The sequence below is a fragment of the Dromaius novaehollandiae genome, chromosome 1, assembly GCF_036370855.1.
Source record: "Dromaius novaehollandiae isolate bDroNov1 chromosome 1, bDroNov1.hap1, whole genome shotgun sequence".
NCBI classification, from domain to species: Eukaryota; Metazoa; Chordata; class Aves; order Casuariiformes; family Dromaiidae; genus Dromaius; species Dromaius novaehollandiae.
The window spans coordinates 11,557,054-11,577,834 of record NC_088098.1 but is presented as its reverse complement, the minus strand read 5'-3'; the positions used below and the strand labels follow the sequence as shown (position 1 = coordinate 11,577,834).

Below are 20,781 nucleotides of genomic sequence, written 5' to 3'. Positions count from 1 at the left end.
GCTGGCTGACACTGATAATTCTCAAATCAATTGTCTAAAATACAGATGACTTTCTGTGGCCGGGTCTTGGGGGAAGAGCGGAGTTTGGTGAGAGGAAAGGAAATGCCAAATGCAGCAGTCTGTGCTGGTCAGGAGAGTGACCTCTACTCTGACACACTTGTGATAAAATGAGTGTTCTTGTGATCTTTTCCTTCCCTATCTTTTAAGTAAACGTTTCTAAAATGGTAGGATGCACTGCATTATATTGTCGTATTACAACTGTGCCTCTTACTCCTACCATTTTATGTGATATATTAAAACATCCGAAGTTAATACGCTTTTGTTCTTGGAAATTAATACACTGAAAAAGTTGTGTTGGGGAGGAGAAAAACAACCTGCTATGGTATGTGATACTTCAGGTGAATTTAAGATATAATTTGAGATGGTCAGTATCTTGAATGTCCGTCTTTACAGAGTACCAATTTTAATAACAGAGTAGTGTGTTTCACTTCCAAATACATGCTGAGGGATGATGTCACGGATATAATTTGAGAAAACCAGTAGCTATGGTGAAGATTTGAGTAATTAATCCTGAATTTTCTGAAGTTCCACTTTATACACGGCCCCGTTTTGCTGGTTACATAGCCGTTCCTTTTCATCAGCCCTCAAGAAATTAATGGTAAGATTTCAAATAAGATATTAGTATTTTTATTAAGGTAACAGGTTAAGTAGTCGCTGAGAAGGCTGGTAAATCTTAAAACAGTAACTATTATTTAACTAAATAAAATACTCTAGCAAATAAAACATATTTTTAAGAAAAGAACTCTGTATTTCAGAAGCAGATGCATAGCTGAAGTGGCTCTTGCCACAGATTGGAAGTGCAGTGAATGTAGATTAATTATGTCCTGGGCGGGACTTTCTAAAGGCCGAGGCTATCCGCTGAGGTGTGAGGCCGGAGGAAAACTGGCAAATGACAGGTGGCATTTGTTTGGCCGGGGGAGCTACTTTTTCTCCTTAAAAAAGTTAAGAACGTTTTGTTCTTCTGTTATGGGAGAGTACTGAGGAGACTTCAGCATTTATAATTAAAGTTCTGGATATGAAGATATGGAAGTACCTAATTTTTAATAGAAAATTCCTGTATTTAGTCACTGGAGAGGCATTAAAACAGTTTGAAATGTTCTTTATATATTTTTAAGCATTTCTCAGTGTTCTTGAGGTATTTGGCTGCTGCAGATTAATCATGGGTGAATCTTTCTGCTATAGGCCGGTTTTTACTTGCGAAGATGCCACACAAATTGTCATGTTTTGATTCTCTGTGGGAAAATTTTTCCTAGTTATCCTTGAAATACCAAACCAGAGAGCGGGCACGATTTATGATGCAAACACAGAACTTTTTCTTGGGGCAGCAGGTTGCTGTTGCTGCTGTAACTTGCTCTTGGCTGATGAAGTGATACTGTGCGAGTTCAAAATTAGCTTTCTCTTGGGTTCTGTTAAACTCTGAAGACAAGAAAAATGACCATGTGTTTGAAAGATAAACTTGTCAAAAGCTCTCAATCCGTGATTAAATTATACTTGCTAGGTTCAATTACTGCATCAACAGCAGGTGTCCCGAGCTGATCCCGGCCTCGGGGCCGCGGGTGCGTTTCTCGGTTCCCGGGCAGCCTGCAAGCGCCTGAGCCGCCGCTCAGCGCAGAGCTGCTGACGGGGAGATGCCTCGCTCCCCCAAACGGTGCGGGGCGCGCGGGCCTGCCTCGCGCTGCCTCGTGTCGTGCGTCGTAGGCGCGATCCGGTTGGCGGCACCGCGCCTGGTGCTGGCGCTGTCCTGCGGTCCCGCGCTCTGGCCAAGCGCCGGCTGGTCTCCCCACAAGAAGCTGGGCTTTGGTGAAGGAAAGAGCGACCAAATGCCGTCTTAAAATAACATTTTTATTCAGGGAAAGTATCAGGGATAGAGCATTTAGATATAAAAAAGATAAGCCCAAACTGTTTTTACTCGAGCAGGTCTGTCCGAAAGCCTGTTCTCCTGTGAGGGGCCGGCAGGGCCTTGCTTTCTGCAGTGCCTCAGAGGTCTTCAGTGCTGGCCTGAGCAGCTCTGCCGCCAGGGCCCGGCCTCCAGGCACGGTGGTTTTTAACGGAGCACAAACTTTCTGCTCTTCTGCACTTTTTACTTGCTTTATGTGACAAAAATGAATGTTTCCCTTGATTGGTATGGGAGATAGGGTTCTGCGTGGTTAACAGCTTGGAGATCATCTCTTTAAAAGAGATTTGTGTTGCTTTAGCTACTTTTCAGTATTCTGTTTCTTTTTCTATATAGCTTTCCATTAAACTTAAAACGAGAGAGTCATAAAGTAAACTGCCCAGTGAGCAGGTCACGTGATTTCTGCACAAACTCTCACAGAAGCGATCTCATGTCTGTCGCACTTTTTCACTGAGTCATCTGGGAGCGTGTCACGCAGCCTCGCGTCTCTCGGCTCCGCGCGGGCGCTGGGACACCCGCCTGGCGTCCCTCGCGCCTCCGGAGGGGGTCACCTGCTGTCTGCAAAGGGGCTCCAGACTTCGCAGTGAAATTCCCTGGGGGATTTGTGTTGCTACCTAGTGTTTATTAAACTATTTTTCTAGTCACGAGAGCTCTTCACAGAGTTGATTTGGTTTAATCTTCTGGCATGATTACTTTCACAGTGGTTATCAATTAGTTTTCTATAGAGTGATGAAATCGTGATTGGAATATAGAGGCACAGTTTCCCCTTTCCTGACTTTTCTCCCCCCCCCCCCTTTCCCTTTTGGCCTATGAAATGCTGTAAAGCGCACTCTTCTTCTCTTACAGAACGAAGACACGGTTCAATGTGTAAACCTTCCCCTTCTCCAGCTTCGCCAGCCTGCAACTCCAGGACATCCCTAGTACAGATGAAACCGAAATCCTGTATCGGCGGCCATAACCCTGTCAGCAGCAACTCAAAGCCATTCAAAACGCCCAAAGACAATCTACTTACCTCCAGTAGCAAACAGCACACAGTCTTTCCTTCAAAAGTATCACGGGATAAACCATGGTAAGTACCAAAATAACAGATAGCTGAACTATTTGCTTTCAAAAAATAGTAAGCATCTCTATGTATTTTCATGAGCATCACAAAAATTTGTGTTTTCTTCTTTTCTAAGCTTACAGTTTAAGCCTCTAAATTTCCTAGGGGAGGCAATTGGGATGTTTTTAAATTTAAAAAAATGCTAGGAAGAGGAAGATGGACTGATGATTCACTTTTCTAATGTTCCATCAAATGTCTGCTTTTCTGAGATTCATATAAAAAGTTTATAGCAAGTGACCCAGTTTGTTATCTTTAAGGTCCACCTGACATGACAATATCAGCCTTTAAAACTGATGCATTTAAACAGCAGCGTAGTTTTTGTAGAGTTCTTAATATTGGCTCAGCTGATGTTCATGAAAACTTACTGGCTGTAGTCATTTATCTTCAACACCAGCTGCTAATGGCGCTTATTTTGTGTTTATAATGTTTGATGCCTTTTAAGAAGACAGAAGAGAGTTCTGTCTGCAAAAATTATTATTATTATTATTATTATTTTAAGTCTTGCCTCGTACACTGTGATGTGTACACATACAGGCTTTGAAACTGCTGGGCCCATCCTGCTGTGATTGTGATGCACAAAGTTGCAGAAGTGTAAGTGAGAGCAGAATTGGGTCACTGTATTTTATGCTTTAAGAAACCGTTTTGTCTTTAGTTATTTACAGGAAAGATGCTTTGGGATTAGGTCGCTAGCTTGGTGACTCAAGAGATTTGGGTTCAGTTCCTTGTTCTGCACAGGTTACTATTATGACTTAGTCTCTTTGGCCTCAGTTCTGTGTCTGTAGACATAAGATAGTAGGACTTCATTTTTTGTTTTCCCTAAGTTTTATCTACTTACTGTGTAAGGTTCTGTCTTTTATATGTAATACCAAGCAAAAGAAGGTTGTGATTTTAGGTAGGCTTTCTGGACACAACTGCCTTAAAGCAGTAAATAATTTAATCTGAACAATTCACCAATAAGACAAAACGTAAACTCAAATTATGTTAAAATAGTAGACCGTGTTTTCTCTCTAAGTCATTGTGCACTACTTGCTATGGTCTCAAAGAGAGCAGCTTCTGCCTACCTGTAGAATCTACCTTGTATTGAAACCAACTTGATCAAAACCTAATTTTCCTATATCTCTGAATCTGCCATCTCTATAGGTATGATGAGCATTCTAGACAATTATGGTATGTGATGAAAATAGGAATTCTGGATCTTTAGATTACACAGACACATGCACGCACATGATGCACGGATGAGACAGAGGTTGTTCTAGTTAAGACTCAACTGCTTCATTTACTTTAAGAAAAATAATACTCTTGACTGAATAGTAACCTTTTGTGACTGCTGGAGAAATTTCATACTAGAGAGTGCTGTTATTTTTAACTCTAATTAAAAGAAATTCAAAAAGGACTTGAGAGTATTAGCATTACTGACCTGTTTTCCATCCCAGCATTACAAACAGCAACTTGAATATCCACATTTCAGCATACCGACTGAATCTGTAAAGAGTATCTCTCATTTTGGCAACAGATGGCAATCTATCAGTCAACAAAAGCCAAAAGGGAACAAGATAACTGAGCATTTCCTTTTCCCCTTGTTGGAAACATCCCAAATGTTTATTGATGATAAAGAAGATGTATTTAGTTGTTTAAAACTGTTGTATTAGTCTGTTAACAGTTAGGCAATGAGTATGTCAGCAGTTCTAGCTGTTAATTACCAAATTCTTTTGACTCTGCTGGGGGACAATACTGTGGTTTTGTTTACCAGTGGGAAAATTGATGAATATAGTAGTTAAAGATATTGTAATCTTCATAAAACTAATCACTAACAGTATGAAATTTGGAGATCAAAGAAATTGTCTTTCAAAATTTAGTATTAAGTGTCTTAGACCTGATGACCTCTTAAAAAATAAAATCAATCTGATTACAAGTTACAGTGGGCCGGCAGTTGTTAGGAGAGAAGATGAGTTTGTTCCTGTTCCATTAGTGAATTATTATTTTTATTTAGAGCTCTAGAAAATATACAGCAGTTCTGATTTTCTTGTTCATAAATTTTATTTTTTAATATAAGATTATAATCTGCCATTCAGATAGCTGTACAAGCCATAGAATTTCACCCACTTATCTTTTAGAAAGAAATACTCAATTGACACAAATATATTTGTCTCAAACAATGCATATAGAATTCATCACATATCCAAGTAAGTTGAGATTTATCATCCTCAGGAGCTTCCAATTATTCAAGGCTTTTGTCTGTTACATTGTAGTCCCATACCACAAATGCTTACTTCACATAGATTCTTCTAGGCTGTTATCAAATTACCTTGATTCAGGAATTATGTCATTTGTAATGATTGCTTTCCATGCCTGGGATAAGTTTTGTTGCACGTCTTTCATAATTTTTTCAGCATCTTTCTTAAACCTTATCTGTTACAGTCAGCATTTAAGTAATGATTTCTGCACTAGTCTGGCCTAGTAGATGTTTGCTGTCTTGCCTACCTGCATGTTGACCAAACTCTTGCACTGTTTAATTCCTTACTGGTTTACTCGAATCACCATCTTAAGCACTGACCCAGTGTCTCTTTCTCGTCTTCACATCCTGTATTGTTGTAGGATGTACAACAGGGTTCCGCCAGTGCTGTAAAAAGTACTGAATGATCAGAATGATCAGGTGAAAGAGATTGGGGATAGTTTAATTTTTGTAGCTGCTGTTTTGGTACTTTTCTTGTTGTGGTTGGAATGTGAAATGTTACTGTGAACACATTATCCTGTTTTAGAATTCATGGATACATTATCCAGCTCTGCTTATGTGAAAAATATTTATGATATTTTTTAGCTGGCACTTCAGAGTTGCTGAAGGAAACAAAAATATATCTTTCTTATCTGATTGGAGTACATTAGCATGCTTCCGTCTTAGCATGAAAGAAATACTGAACATTTCTCTCATTTTTTGCATTGCTAATAACAGTTTTACTCTCCTTTAGGTACTGGTATTATTGTTAAGATTACTTTTGTTCCCAGTAAACTTGCCTTTACTGAATATAGATTTTTTTTTTCTGATGTGTTTTTGGCAATCTTCTGTACTCCCATTTCTCTCATTTGTACTGATTGCTGTGTGCCCTTTCTCTTTTTTAGTTTGCTGTATATTGTTTTTCTAATTGTTTCTTTCAGCTGTTGTCCTTACTAAACCTAAACAGACTTTTCTTGCAAAAATTCTATTTTTAAATACTGAAGTTATGTTTCTTTCATTTTTCTAACGAACTTTTTAAAGAAATCCTCAATTTTCACTCATCATAATCCTCAGTCTGGAAGAAGAACTCTCTTCAGCCCTCAAATGTATATATGAGCATTTGCGATCTACTTATTTTTTTGGTCCTTCTCAGATGTCGCTGGTCCTACGCAGCTTCCAATTTGCAGTCCAGTTATCAGTTCATCCTTATGGATTATGCTAAGGCAGAACGAGGGTTCTTTAATGCTGAATGAAGTACCCACTTATATTTAAAAAAAAAAACATATCATCTGTAACTTTTAAAATCTCTAATTTACTGTAGACTGTCTGGAGTGCTATACTATATATGTCTTATAATACCAGCGTATTTTTCTTTTTTCCGCTCTACATTGTAGAGAAATTCTTAATGAATAATTATTCCTGTCCTGCGGTTCACTGGCTGGTCTGTAACCAAACTAACCCAAAACGTTCCCTCCCTTGGGTGCTGTTCATGAGCACAGTGATCCCTATATATGACAGGGCTTGAGGTTCTGACTGGCTAAAACTGCACAACAGACCAACTGTTGACTCTCTTTTTCACATTAACTGTATTTTACTACTAGAACAGATAATATACTTGACCCTTCCATTGTGTATTAGTGCTTCAAATTGAGACAGATAGATCTCATAAACTGAGAATGAAGATACATTCAGCTCTGGTTTCATACAGTAAAATGACTTGATCTAGGATCAAAAATGCTTCTATTTTCAGAAAATTTAATTCTGTCATCTTTAAAAAAAAATAGTTCTCACCCCAAGATACTATTATTTGTCTGTCCTTTAACTGAATAAATTCAGAGTAGTTTAAAAAATAGAAAAAAATCCTCTCTGTCATAGCTTCACGTTTGCACTGTTATTAAAACAGTTTTGCCATTCTGTTTTTTTGGGTAAGTTAAACTGTTTGGTTACTTACTGGACTGCGCTCTACCTTATTATACTGTGCTCAGATCTGTCTTCTAGCTTCCTTCTGTATTTACGATACCACAGGCTGTGAAAGATTCATGTGATGTAATTCCAGCTACAGATTATGTCTTGATGTCTAAGTCTTCTTTTTAGTTTCATAGGCATATTGCTTTTATAATAGTTCATACATTTTGCTTTATGAAAATATGGAATTATGCTTAAAATACGGCATAAGGAACAAAAATAAATGCAACTTTGCAGTGTGGGAGAGTCCGCTCCGGTGATATAGTCTGCGCTTTCTGTTTATGATCTTCAGCAACTTTGGAGAAAGAGAATTTTTTATTTTTTTTAGCATGCTGTGAAGGTCAGGACTTGAGGTATTTCGGACCCTTCCTCCCGTGTTTCCAAAGGGTCTCCTATGGAGAATGCCCTGTCAAAGTCATCATCTTTTTCTGGTAGCAGAAACTCTGTATTTGCTAATCGTTTTTTCTGTAGCAAGAACACAGAGAAGGTGCCATCTTTCAGGCACAAAAGACTGAAACGATGTGGGATTTGTGACTGGGGGGACACCCCAAACAGTGCAAACAGGCAGCTGTCACCGTCTTGGCGCGCTGGCAGCAGCGTGGTTTCTGGCAAGAGACTCCACTGACTGAGCTGTAACAAGCTGTAACATGCCAGCGTACTTCAGAATACCTACTGCTTCAGCAGAGGTGGGATTTTCAGCCAGCATCACGTTTTTATCTGTAACGCAGTTGCAGAACGCTCAGCACGTAGCATTCAAAGTCACTGCAGTGATTTGCAGTAAGCAGCTTGTTCTTTGAATGCGGTCTGATGAGGAGTGACTTTCTACTCGTTGTATACCTACTTCATTTTACCTTTAGCATGTGCATCAAGTTAAACCTTTAAGACAATAATAGATTGGGGAATCTCTGAGTTTAAGAAGTGTTTCTGTTCAGGATAGCCGCCTCAAATGTCACCTTTATACTTGGGATTAAAATTATAGAGGTTAGCTTAGTTCTTTGCACTCAAGAAGAAAAAGACAGGAATACTGTTAAGATGTTTATGCTTCTAGATGAGGATTTTGTTTTACCTCAGAAACCTCACCGTTGCATTTATATTTAAGGAATCTTACAATTCTCTTGTTTGCTCAGTGTGGAATGATACTCTGAAAATTGCAGCTTTTGCGTGATCAGTGTGTAAATTTGCTTGCAAGGCAGTTAGTCAACTGTCTGGCAAAAGCGACTGCTAAGACAATATATGGGAAGCACTAGAGTAAGTGAGATGTTTCTGTTTGCAGCCTCCGGTGAAACGCATGCCTAAAGCTCTGATCATCTCTATCTTTAAATTAAATTTATATTTTAAATTAATCTTTTTCTCTCTGGGTTTGCATCAGTGAGGAGGGATAGATACAATTTTAATTGGTTGGCACAAGACATCTGATTTTGAGGTTGCGCATAAGTAAAAAGCAGCTGCAGTTATTACATATTTACTCATTTAGGTATGAGCCAGTAATGTCAAAATAATGTTGGAATTAAAAATTACTTAACTTTTTTTGCTACCAAATTGAAAACACTGCATTTGTTAGTGTCAGAAATATGCTATTTGCAAGGGGTTATATAAGGCAGAGTTAGCTATTGCAGAGTTTATTCTGAAAAGGGCCAGCTAAGCTAATAATTGTACTGGGGTTATTATTCATTCGGTCACAAGATTTTATTTAAAAAAAATTTTAATACTGCTCAAACTGTCAAAGATTTTAATACTTTTAAAGGGATGCTGTTAAGCTTCTAAGTTCAAAATCTCTTTTTTCCTTTTCTCCAGGACTCGTATGCTATTCAGACACTTCTGAAAAAAAACCCACATTTTTTGAGTGTTTATTTAAAAATATTAGTATTGTTAGTACACTACTTCATCATCACGATGAGTCTTGTATAGCTTACACATACACAGTGTGTACCTGTGTGAAAGACTTGAGATCATATATGTAAGGGGATATGTTTTGCTTAATACCAAAGGCTTATTTTGCTTCTGAATAGCAGGGAAATGGATCTTGAAAAATGTGAAGCTTCATTTTGATAGTTCTCTACCTTGCCAAGCTTTAAAAAAAGGCTGCTTTTGTAAACATTTGATTGAACAGAAATAGTTACTGATGGTACCAAGTGTTTCACTTTACTCTGGTCCCAACATGTTATGTCACTTGCATCAAAAGTTTTTATATTTGTGGAAGGGAGTTAAGGAACTGTAAATCTGTGGTACAGAAAATACAACTTGAAGATTTTTCTTTGGTTTTGCAGTGTTCCTGTTCCAGTAGTCAGTCTAGAGAAAATTCCTAACCTAGTGAAGGCAGATGGTGCCAATGTTAAAATGAATTCTGCAACCACTACCACCATCACCTCCTCCTCAGCCTCTTCATCCACCATACCTGCTCCAACTTCGGTTAAATCTGGTTTGACATCTAAGTCAGTGCCACCGTCACCAGAAAAGATTCTGAACGGCAAAGGAATCATAGCACCATCAATAGACAAGAAACACCAAAATGGCACTAAAAGCAGTAACAAGCCTTACAAAAGACTTTCAGGTGAGTGATGTTGTAGTTCACGTTTTGAGGTAGTTCATCATTCTTCATTAATATTTCTGTAGCTTAGAAACAATATACTAATAAAATGCTGTAGGCTGGGTTTGTTTTGGTTCTTTACTGTAGGATGCTGTTCTGCATATGTGAATAAAGAGCTTTCAAAATCTCATTTGTGAAATATTTCCAAAATACACATTCTATTTAGCTTTAAAATAGGGTGTGTGATGCTTTTCTCGGATGGCCAACAGGCTCAATGTAAAATTTTAAGGGAATAAATTAATAAAACAAAGGGAGGTGGTTTCCTCATTTTAACTTATTATATAATTTGAATCTTTTTAAGAGTAGACAAGAAAATTCCTAAGTTGAGTGGTGATCCTAGTATTCCTAGTACAGTAATGATCGAGTTGAACAGTTGAGGTTTAGGACATTAATGTAACATTTAGAGACAGTTCCGCTGAAAAATGTAACTTCTGCCACTTGAAAAATACATGCCGATTATGTGTATCATCAGTCTTTCACATTAAATGTTGGGCCTATACTAAACTTTTTTTTAACAATGTTAATTCTGCTTGTAAATATTGGGAAATTCTAGGAAGATGCAGGGAGTGCTGGGGAAATCTTGTAAGTCATAAATCTCCTCCACTCTGCCCATGATTCATACGTGAGTGAAGTAAGAAATTTATAGAGTTGGGATCTCAGTCTTTCTCAGGAAGACAGGACAGTGGGGTTGAGGGAGTAGTATAAAATGTGGGAACGCCCTGGAAGGCCATAGGCGGACAGGAGTGAGGATGAAGGTCGTCGTGCAAATCTGCCGCTGAAGCACAGGCAGAAGCATTGTGGGGAGCGTAGAGGGTTGGTTAGAAAGGGCCTATCGCCACCATTCTGCAATAATTATTTTCTGCTTGGAGTTCCTCATAGTTTACCCGTGCCAACTCTTGGGCAGCGAGTAGAGAATTTGCCCCCTAAAGCTGAAAACATATTGTTGTTCTGAATGAAAGGAAACAAAGTGTTTTGAGGTGGTGGGTTTGTTGTTATTTTTTTTTAAAGCAAAAGTAACTGAATCAAGTTTCCTGCTTCAGAAGCTGTGCAAGGTCTATTCGTCTGCTGGCAGTACTTTGTGATTTGGGCAGGAACTTCTTGTGTGTACTGAAAGGCTAATTTTACTAATGGCAGGATGAACCAGATTAGATTGTCTGTTTGACAGAAAGTTAATTCACATGATTTTCTAAACATGCACTAGTTATGAACCAACTATAAGTTTTACAAGATAATATGAGTATGCTGTATTTTTTACTGAATACCAGTTGGTTTGGATTTTTTTCATTTTTTCAAATTTGGCAGTTAGCTCTACGGTACTGCTACCATGGCTTGACTCCAAAGCAGTGAGAGGTGTGTTTGCTAGGCTGTGTGTGGTGTGGAACAATGCCATTGCCTTAAAGCATTCAGTACAGTGATTTCTTTCTTAATGAGTTAAAGGTGGCTTATAAGAAAACAAAACAGTTGTTCGTGATAAAATTCCACAAAACTAAAAAATATTTTGGAAAAGTAATTGATTTGGCTTTTATACCTTAAGTATCACATACTAAGATCCAGTTTGTTAGTCTAATGAGTAACTATATATAGTATATTTTACAATTAATTTAAAATATTGATTTCTTTTAAGCCATTCTTTCCTTTAATGTTTTGAAGCTTTTTTAATTTTTTAATTTATTTTTAATAATCAGTTCTGAATCGTTTCCTTGGCAGTTGAAACAGACACTTGCTTTCCTCATGTCATGTACTCCCTGTGGTGATACAGGACTGTAGGTGATACTTGGATTGACCTAGTGCAAGTGCTCACTGAACTGTGTTCATAAAGGAGAATCGTTTCTCTAGGGCCTTCCTGCAGGTTGCTGCTTTTGTTCCATGGAGGTGATGCTCTGTTGTTATTCCCTCTGTAAGCTGTCACTCACTGTCTCTTTTAGAACCAGGAAAGTTTCACTGGTGGAAACTTCCAAATAGGCTGGGGCTCTGCATAGGACTGTTTGAGTACTCTGATGGACATTAGTTTACTTTTAGATGGTTATCAAATCCACAAAATTGATGATTTTTTTAAAGCTCTTCTCTCATCAGGTTTAGAATCCATTAAATCTTGCTTCTGCTGTCTCACACGTTGATGCAACAATACAATAAATTGGTGATGATGCAAGTAACAGAAGTTCTGAAAACACTAAATCAATTGCCTGTAGATTGTGTCAGTAGGATGGATGCCTCTCTGTATGACACAGAACTGTGCAAAGGCTGAGATAAAGATCTTGGAAGGTCAATGAGATGATTATTTTATCTATACTATAAAACTATAAATTTAATTTGTTTCACATAAAAAGAAGAAGGTGGCTGGGAAATTTAAGTTCCCTTCAGTTCTCTGCTGTGGGACTGTACAGCTGTTAATTTTTGAGCTTTGTAATAGGTCTGGCTGGTTTACATCATTTTTCTTTCCTTTTTAGCAACTTCCACTTTCTCTCATCCCATTCCCCTAACTGTGGCTAAAGTTGCTTTCTTTGCTGAGAGCTAGTGGTTGTTTGGGTGATGAATGAACCTGCCCTCCTTTCAGGAGAGCCATTGCGGGTGAGAGTAAACAGCTCATGGAACCACAAAAGACAGCCTGTAGCTGCCCAGCACAAGTGGACCAGTGTCCCCAGAGCAAACTGCAAAAAAAAAAAAGAACAAAACAAAAAAAAAACTTTAGTTCTGGTTTCCTTAGGGGTAAAGCTAAGAAGGTAGGAATACAGATGTCCAATTTAAACCAGGACTGTTTGTTGTGTTGCAAACAGGAGTTCGAGACAGTTAACTTCTGACCCTAGCTTTTCTTTAGGTGGGGCTATAATGCTGCTTTGCTCTGACCCCTGAATGTGATCAGGTGGGATCCATTCTGGAGAAACAGCATTCCCAAGCTGTGCCGGTGCACGAGGGCCTGGGGAGCCTCATGCTACGGATTACCTAATATAAAAGTAGTCAGAAGCAGCATTTCATTATTGATAAGAAGGCTGTGATCTTCATTTAATGTGTTGCCCAAGCCAGGCACGTCTGTAGCTAACAATCAGATATTCATGACTCCTCTGGAAAGTCCATGTAAGCTTCAGCCAGGAGAAGTGGTTCCCTGTTTGCTTAGTATTTTCTCAGAGAAAGCATGTTACTTTGTTCTGTAGGTGGCAGAGGCTTCCACTTTTTTGACTACAATTCATTATGTTGATTTTTACTTCTGTATGGCTTCCTAAAAACTGACTTTCCCTATAATCAGTCCTGAAAGTCTTGCTTGATCAGGACACTCTTACTGGCAGGTTGCAGTCTGGATATTCCCAGAGGGAGCATTTTTGATTTTTGAAATACGTTTCCCTGTTGGTGCTGAACAGTCTTAGTTTGGTAATATTCAGAACGTGTTTCAAGGCCTTGCCATTGCCCTCATGATTTTTTTATTCAGATGCACATTTATGAGTCCATATAGTCTGTTTAGTTTATTTTTTAAATTGTATTGAAAGATTTTAGGCAGATGATTCAAGAAGCTGCGATAGGCATATTACATACTCAAAAATCGGGGTAGGGAATTAACACCTTTAGCTCATGCACACACATTTTCATCTATTAGGTAGAAAATAGGTAGTTTTTTAATATTAGTCATACACGGATACATTTTTGTTTCTGCTGTGCTGTAAAAGGCACAGCAACTACAACTACTTGTGACAGCTGTCAGTCCCTTCTGGATTTCACCAAAAGACATACAGCTAACTATTTTTTCAAGATCACTTTTTGGTACATTTCTGCAGCTAGACCGATAACATAACCATTTATTTAATGTTTACTTTATCATTATAAGGCCAGATAGCACAACTTGTATAACTGCTAGTAATGTTGTATCTGGAAGACAGGAGTTGTCTAACATAGATGACCTGGCGTCTGGTTTCTTCTTCTAGTTATTCTACTTACTGTGAGGCTGTCCCAACACTTTAGCATAGCTGTGAATTGCTCTCTCCATCTTGGCACCGATTTTTTTGTTTGTAAAGAGTTTTTAGATTAAAAATTGTATTTAAGTAAAAGTGTTTATTATATCTGAATGCAACACAACTATCTAGTTAAAATAGACTTTGGCAAATAGTTTATATTCCGCTATCAAATTAAAGCAAATCAGCCCTGTCAATGACAACATATGATGTCTAGGTATATAAAGATAATGGTAGATTTTTTTTTTAATGTGGCATAAAGTATATGTTCATATTTTTGTTACAGTCCTGTAGTGCAAAACCTAATATTATGTTAAACCTAATCTAAAGGAGGTGATGCTATATGTAGTATAAAAATATGAATGACTGAAATATGCAAATATACCACATTAAATATTAAATGCAGTTCTAATGTTGTTAATAATTAGAGCTCATGTAAATGCCTCTTTTTCAAAATGGTTGTAAACTTTAAGCTCAGTGCCCTTGTTGACTTAGGGAAATATAAACTAACAGACTTCCTGAAAAAGAGATTTAGATTAATTTTTTTTTCTAATGTCACTAGTAATCTTTTATTTTCCTTTTCACACACCATTGGTTGATTTTCAGAGTTTGAGTGTTTCAAAAGCGTAACGTTAAACATGTGTGATGTCCTTGGGTATCTTAAGTTAGGCAGCCAAACTCGGAGGCCGGATTTGCAAATGCTCCTCAGAGGGAGCCAGTGTTAGAGAGGGAATTGAACTCACTCAAGGGTACTTCACTTGGGACTGTGTTTGGAGCACTCTCTAATGCAGGCTTATTCCTATGAAGCCTGTGGCTGAAATCCTGCTCTGAATAGTATGAAACATGTAAGGACAAAAAAATGCATAACTGTATTAGTGATTCACGTTGCACTATTATAGGTTGCTGCTGTTGGGAATGGTGGTTCAAGTTGGACCTGGCTGAATCAAGTACTATCAGGCAAAACTTACGCTCTGGTTAAAATTTCTGAAATAATCTTTTTTCCCTCCTTCCCCCCCCCTTTTTTTCCCCTTCCTCAAACAGAAAGAGAATTTGACCCAAATAAACACTGTGGAGTACTGGATCCTGAAACAAAGAAACCTTGCACAAGATCGCTCACCTGCAAGGTATTTTTCTTAGAAGATAAAATATCAGATGCTTTGTTATAGTTTAAATCCCACCACAGTAGTTTGAGAGGTCATACCTGCTCCTGTCTTACAGACAATGGGTATGGTATTCAGACGCTGTCCTCAGGTAATTCTTTTGAGTAATTCTGTTTCTTTGAATCAGAGCATCTGCATTATTCCACTGATATTTTTAAAAAGATGTTTTTCTTTCTTGTCATTTTGTTACGCAGAAGGCATTAACGTTTCATGTAGAAGTACTAGTGTTATTTTAAATGCACCTTTTTTGGTTCATGTGTACAACAGTGTTGAAGTATAGTCAATTTTTAGTTAAAGTTAACATGATTTTCCCATAAAAAATTACTTGGAGGCTGCCCTCCATGAGTCTCATGTCAAAAAGTAGCAACAACATAAGACATTTAAGATGAACATTTGTATGTGTATGTGCTGCCTGTCAGTAGAGATGATCAGATAGATTTGCTTCAATATGTATTCACATTTTTCAGTCTAATCAAATCATTGTAGCTCTTAGCTTGCAATGAAAAATAGATTTGACTACTTAATGTTATATTCTAAAATTATTGGAATAACATTTGCTGTCTTGGAAAAGGTAAGTCAGTGGTATCTATTATGAAAATTGTAGCAAAAAGGAATTTTAGCATTGAAGTTGGCATTTCTTGCAAATGACTTCATAAATTATGAAAGATAATGTGGAATAACAGCTTTATTTCCATAACTATGGCTAAAGTTGTTTAAAGTAGGTTTTTATCTTTTAGAGTTGTGGTGTATCAGAAGTATAGAGGACTCATAAACAATATCATGCACACACAAATGCTTTTTAACCACCCTATTTTTAGACTCATTCACTTAACCATCGACGAGCAGTTCCAGGCCGTAAAAAACAGTTTGACATCCTTCTAGCTGAACACAAAGCTCGATCCAGGGAAAAAGAAGTTGCAAAAGACAAAGAGCATCCACAATCTGCAAGGGAAAGCTATCAGAGCCAGCCCACACCAGCACAAGACTCTCTGTCAGGATCTTCAGTGAACTCTGGGCAAGAATCTAAAGTAACATCTCCTGCAAAATCTAGACCACCAAATTCTGTACTTCCAAGGTAAGTGATTCCTCAGTGTGAACTGTTGCATTCTGACATTGCTGTAACAAATGTCTTCTGTACAGCTTACGCAATATACATTCTGTATTTCTTCTGTGCTATTGAATGATAAAATATATTAATATTAGAGTTTCTCTCAGCAGTTGAAAATACACTACACTTACATTAACATCTCTCCACAGTAGCCTATGGTCTGACTGGGAATGGGGTAAGTAGTGGTGTCTGTCCTCTCTTCTGAATATCAGACTAGCTGGATGTTTTGACTGAAATGGTCGGTAACAGTTAGGAACATTTTTATTCAAATCATTCTGACACATTTTGGAATAAGAGTCTGTTTAGATGAATCAAGACAGGTACTGCGGGGGGGAGAGGGGAGGGCAAATTCTGCACGTTTAAGTAGAAATTTCCTCTGCAGATACTTCATCAGTAATATCAATGGAATGACTTGTGAAGAAAGGTGTAATTTAGTGTATGTGGAGATAAAAGCATCTAGTTTTTATTAATTTGAAACTGTCTGGCTATAGCATATCTTTCCTCATTTAGAAGATTTTTCTTACAAGGACAAAACAGACTTCAGAAAGACAATCCAAACTTCTAAAGACATCAGTGAAACCCTTTCGCCTTTAGAAGAACTAGTATAAGTTACTGGATCAACTGAATTCTAATTATCCTCTGATAAAACTTCCCATATGTTTTCTTGTGTACTAGTTTTGGCTGGAATAGCTAAGCTAGTTAGGTGTGTTCCTATTTATTTTGTTTCATATTTCTTTTCTTTCCAGAAGGCTTGGTCAGGATTGGGTACCTATTTGGGGACATTTGTACAAAGACACTGTCCCTATCTCAAAGAGAGATTTGCTATCTCAGATCTTAGAGACAGCCATTTCCAGTGTTTTCTGTGTGTTCATCAAGTCATAGTGAAGTTTTAGTCATACCGTGACAGAGGTGGGTCTTGCAGGGCTTTGAGTGAATGGGCAATAGAAGAATACGTGTAGATAAGTTGGTGAGAAGTCTATTCCATTGCTGTTCTGTTACTATTAATGAGTAATTCTCATTAAAAAGGTGACCTTATATGGCCCTTACATAGAGGGGAGCACAGAGGGACTGCCAGATGTTGTTTTTAGTAGGCATTACAGTCAAAGAAACAAAACTTGAGTGTGATTCAGTGAGAGCCAGGTGAAGAATTCCCAAAGAAAGGTGGAATGGTATGCAAGGAAGATTTTAGCAGTCACATTTTGTATTTGTACAATTCACGCTTCTGTTTCTACTGCAGTGCCTCTGTTCTGTCATCTTGTCTGCTTTTGCAAGCAGCCGTGCCAGAGGAAAGCATCCCTGCCTCTCTGCTGGGACTCGGCAAGCCTGCAGCTCTGGTGCTGGAGGAGGTTCTGGGAGTGCTCCCTGGTCTGCTGCAGCAGTGTTTGCTGGTTTCACTGAAGGGGACTTAGCTTGACCTGGCCGATTTTTCCCGAAGAAGGCTAAGGAGCACTCGCACAATCTGTCCTCTGCAAGAGCTACCACAGCAGTAATTCCTAGCTAATGGACATTGTTGAGCAATCCCTGCTTAGTTCAGAAGAGGACATCTGTCCACAGGCTCATTGACTGCTACGTCCCGATAGCATAAATTTACTAGATTTGGGTTTTTTAACCTTCTGATTCTGCTCAGTATGGACATGTCCTCCAGTCTCAGAGAGTTCACATACATTACATACTTGCTTGTATAGACAGTAATTAAGAATCCTTTTCATCTCCCCTTCTAATTTGACTTGTTTACAAGTTTCTTTTGAAAGGCAGGGTACCATTGCACCCTGGTGGTGCAGAGACATTCCCTCTTTGTTTTATTGAGTGTTAGACAAAGGTAAAGAAAACATACATGCTGTAGGAAGTGCTCCCAGTTGCTTTATTTACTAAACTGGCTGTAGAGCAAGTAAGCTAAACACTCCTGTTGTAGTTACTCTACTGATATCAGTAGAATTTTTGTATGAAATAAAATTTCATAGCTGGACCTTTGGGATTTATCAAGTAGCATAGTAATGGTGCTATGCTAGATTTTACACATTAATTTTTGTTTGCATTTTTAATACACTTTGCCTCTCTGAAGATCTTAAACAGCTTTATGGCAAGTTTCAAATGTAATTTCAAGCAACACAAATGTACTTTCATTAACATTAACTTGATGATAACCCATGACATCTTTCTGACAAGACCAAATGTCAGGTATTCTGTATCTTTTACTTTCCTTCTGTATATGTTCATTTCTTGCATAATTTACTTTGAAGCTTGACTCTGGCAAGCGGGTTTACAGAGCCTTTTGAACACTGATGTTTTAAATGTATTTTCTCCTTCTAGACCATCATCTGCAAATAGCATAAACAGCAACAGTTCTTCAAACCACAGTGGGTATGTACCAGAGCTACCACTGCCTTCGGTGGGAGGAGATTTAACTAGCAGATTATCTAGTGATGAAGGAGAAGTGGATGGAGCTGAAGAATCTGAGAAATTAGACTGTCATTTTTCTGGACACCATCCCAGACCTCTTGGGGTATGTGTCTGTCTCTGGCACGCCTGGCTGTTATTCTTATGTGATTAGGGAGGGGAGAAAAAAGATGTAATTTAGTAAAAATGTAAGGAATGAGGACCTTATGTCCCAAAAAACTGTGTTCTAAAGAGGACAACTACATTTGACAGAGAACAGTGGTATGGATTGGATAAGATAGGAGGATAAGACTGGTCAATGCATGTGACATTGCTAGGTTTCAGGACAGGATGAGAAGCAGAAAATAAAAAGAAGTTGTAGTTTTAGACTTGTCTTAGCAGACTGTAAATCAGGCATAATTCTGCTGAACTGTAAAGAGTTGCATTGTTTTAAAAGTAACATGACAAGATAATCTGTCTTTGTCGTCTCAGTTGTGATGAAATTAACCCTTGTGATTGGTTATAGCTCTGAAAATCATGGCAGCAAAGTGTTACTACAGTGCTTTGTTACTCATTTTTGTAGTTTGCCTTGAAGCAGTAATTCAATATCATTTATGTAAGTGTATGTGGACATAGAATCTGTTGTTTCATTCATCTAGAAATGGAGGGTATGCAGCACAGCAGAGCCCATCTGCTCTGGAAATGGCTTAAGTGTGTGCTTCTCTGGCAGCTGTTTCGTCTTTCCCCTATGTTAGTAACAAAATTTTATTGTAAGAAGTAAGGGCAGCCATATGGCATTTTATCTGCAATGTGTATTTGTTTGCATAGTACAATCCAAAAAGTAGTGGGAGAACTACTGAACTTTTGAGCAGTCAGTTCTCATAAAGATCAAGGAATCCAATTAGTGAACGCTTTAGCTATGTTTTCTATATGATGTGCACAGTAAAATTAAGTACTGTGATAACTGTACTGTCTTTCCCAGAGTAAAGGAGAATGTGTAAAGGTAGGACACTACAGAAAAATAAGAGATGAACAGAAATGACTATGAGATGAAACTGCATATATGGTTCTTATCTAGAAGATAAGAATTCTTATTATATTCTATGTAATAAAATGATATCCAGTAGCCTTCTGCTTCCCTGGTAGTTTTGCATTCCCCTTGTTTTTGCTTCTAGAGAATGTTGATCTTTGCTCATGTCTGCAATGCATGTTTGGCCTGGTGAGCTTTTTGGCCTGCTCCTTCTTTATGAATTAAATACTCAAGGCTCACTGCACGTGTCCACACAATTTAAAGAATAATCCAAATCCAGCCAGTTTTTGTGTAGGCATAATCAGCGAGGAATGGCTGTCAGTACCACTAGTCATTTTGTTTTAGGATCCTAGTGCTGTTGCAAGGCAAATCCCGCTGCTTCATCTGTTCTTTGAAATCTTAAGTTAGCATTTCTCAACCGAAGCAATTAATTGCTAGTGCAAGTGCTTCTAGTCCATGTTGATGTGAAGTCAGAAAAGATGGTGTAAATCACCTTCAGCATAGTTTAAACTAACTTGCTAGATTTCATATTAAAGTGGCATAAGAGTTTTCCTTAGATACTCCCTCTCTCAGCTAGGTGGTAGTAATCAACAGTGAAAAGGCAGCAGCTTCTTAAACTACCTCTCAGTGGCAACTGACCTGTTTGGCTGCAAAGTAAGGTTAGTTTATCGACTAGGTGGTTTAAATTAACTTGTTTAACCTTGCCATGAAACAGACTTAAGATAAAAAGTTACAGTCACACTCTCACTGTCTGATCAGCTGAAAAGTAGTATAAACTGCTGCTTCTTTTACTGCATCAGTAGTTTCTCCTCTCAGCCAGTGTTTGTTTGACTTTTTCCCTGCATGTTGGAGAGTCATCATGAGAACGTGATGACTTATAGTAGGGCTTGCTCGCTCGCTTGCAAAGGGGTTTTGCAGCAGTTCTCTACCTAATGTGAGGTCAGTAAGAATGACCTAAAAGAGAGGGTAGATCCCCCCCCAAATACCTTTTCATTGTGGTTTACAATTAATTCAGAAAATTCTGCAGAGAAATGGTGCAGACACTCTTGAGCTTTGCAGAATTCTGAAAATATTTGTTTGATTTTCATACATTGTGAAGAGTGTATCAAATGCCCTTTTGTAGAGGATGTGCCATAGGTGATGCTTTGTTTTCTTTTACTGAAATGTCACTAGTTTGTTTCTTTATGAAATAGATGTTAAAGATAATCCCATTGTGTCTTTTTCCTCTTCAGTTGTATTTTGATTCCTGTTACAGAATTATGAAATTTAATTTGCACAGAATAGTATAACTTGTTTTTGAGGAAATAGGAGTAGTATTAGCCAGAATTGCTCCCCTAACAGTACCTAAG

At 38.1% G+C, this 20,781-nt stretch overlaps 1 protein-coding gene across 11 annotated transcripts in view; it reads left to right on the top strand.

Annotated features, from left to right (window-relative positions):
• Window positions 1-20,781, top strand: part of ATXN7L1 (ataxin 7 like 1) — a 114,995-nt gene that overhangs the window by 80,129 nt on the left and 14,085 nt on the right. For all 11 annotated transcript variants that reach the window (XM_064505486.1, XM_064505483.1, XM_064505479.1 and 8 more), the window contains 5 exons: window positions 2,801-3,023; window positions 9,501-9,784; window positions 14,800-14,882; window positions 15,737-15,993; window positions 18,337-18,529. In XM_064505486.1, coding sequence (XP_064361556.1) covers window positions 2,801-3,023; window positions 9,501-9,784; window positions 14,800-14,882; window positions 15,737-15,993; window positions 18,337-18,529 — 1,040 coding nt within the window. The remainder of the gene's footprint in view (window positions 1-2,800; window positions 3,024-9,500; window positions 9,785-14,799; window positions 14,883-15,736; window positions 15,994-18,336; window positions 18,530-20,781) is intronic.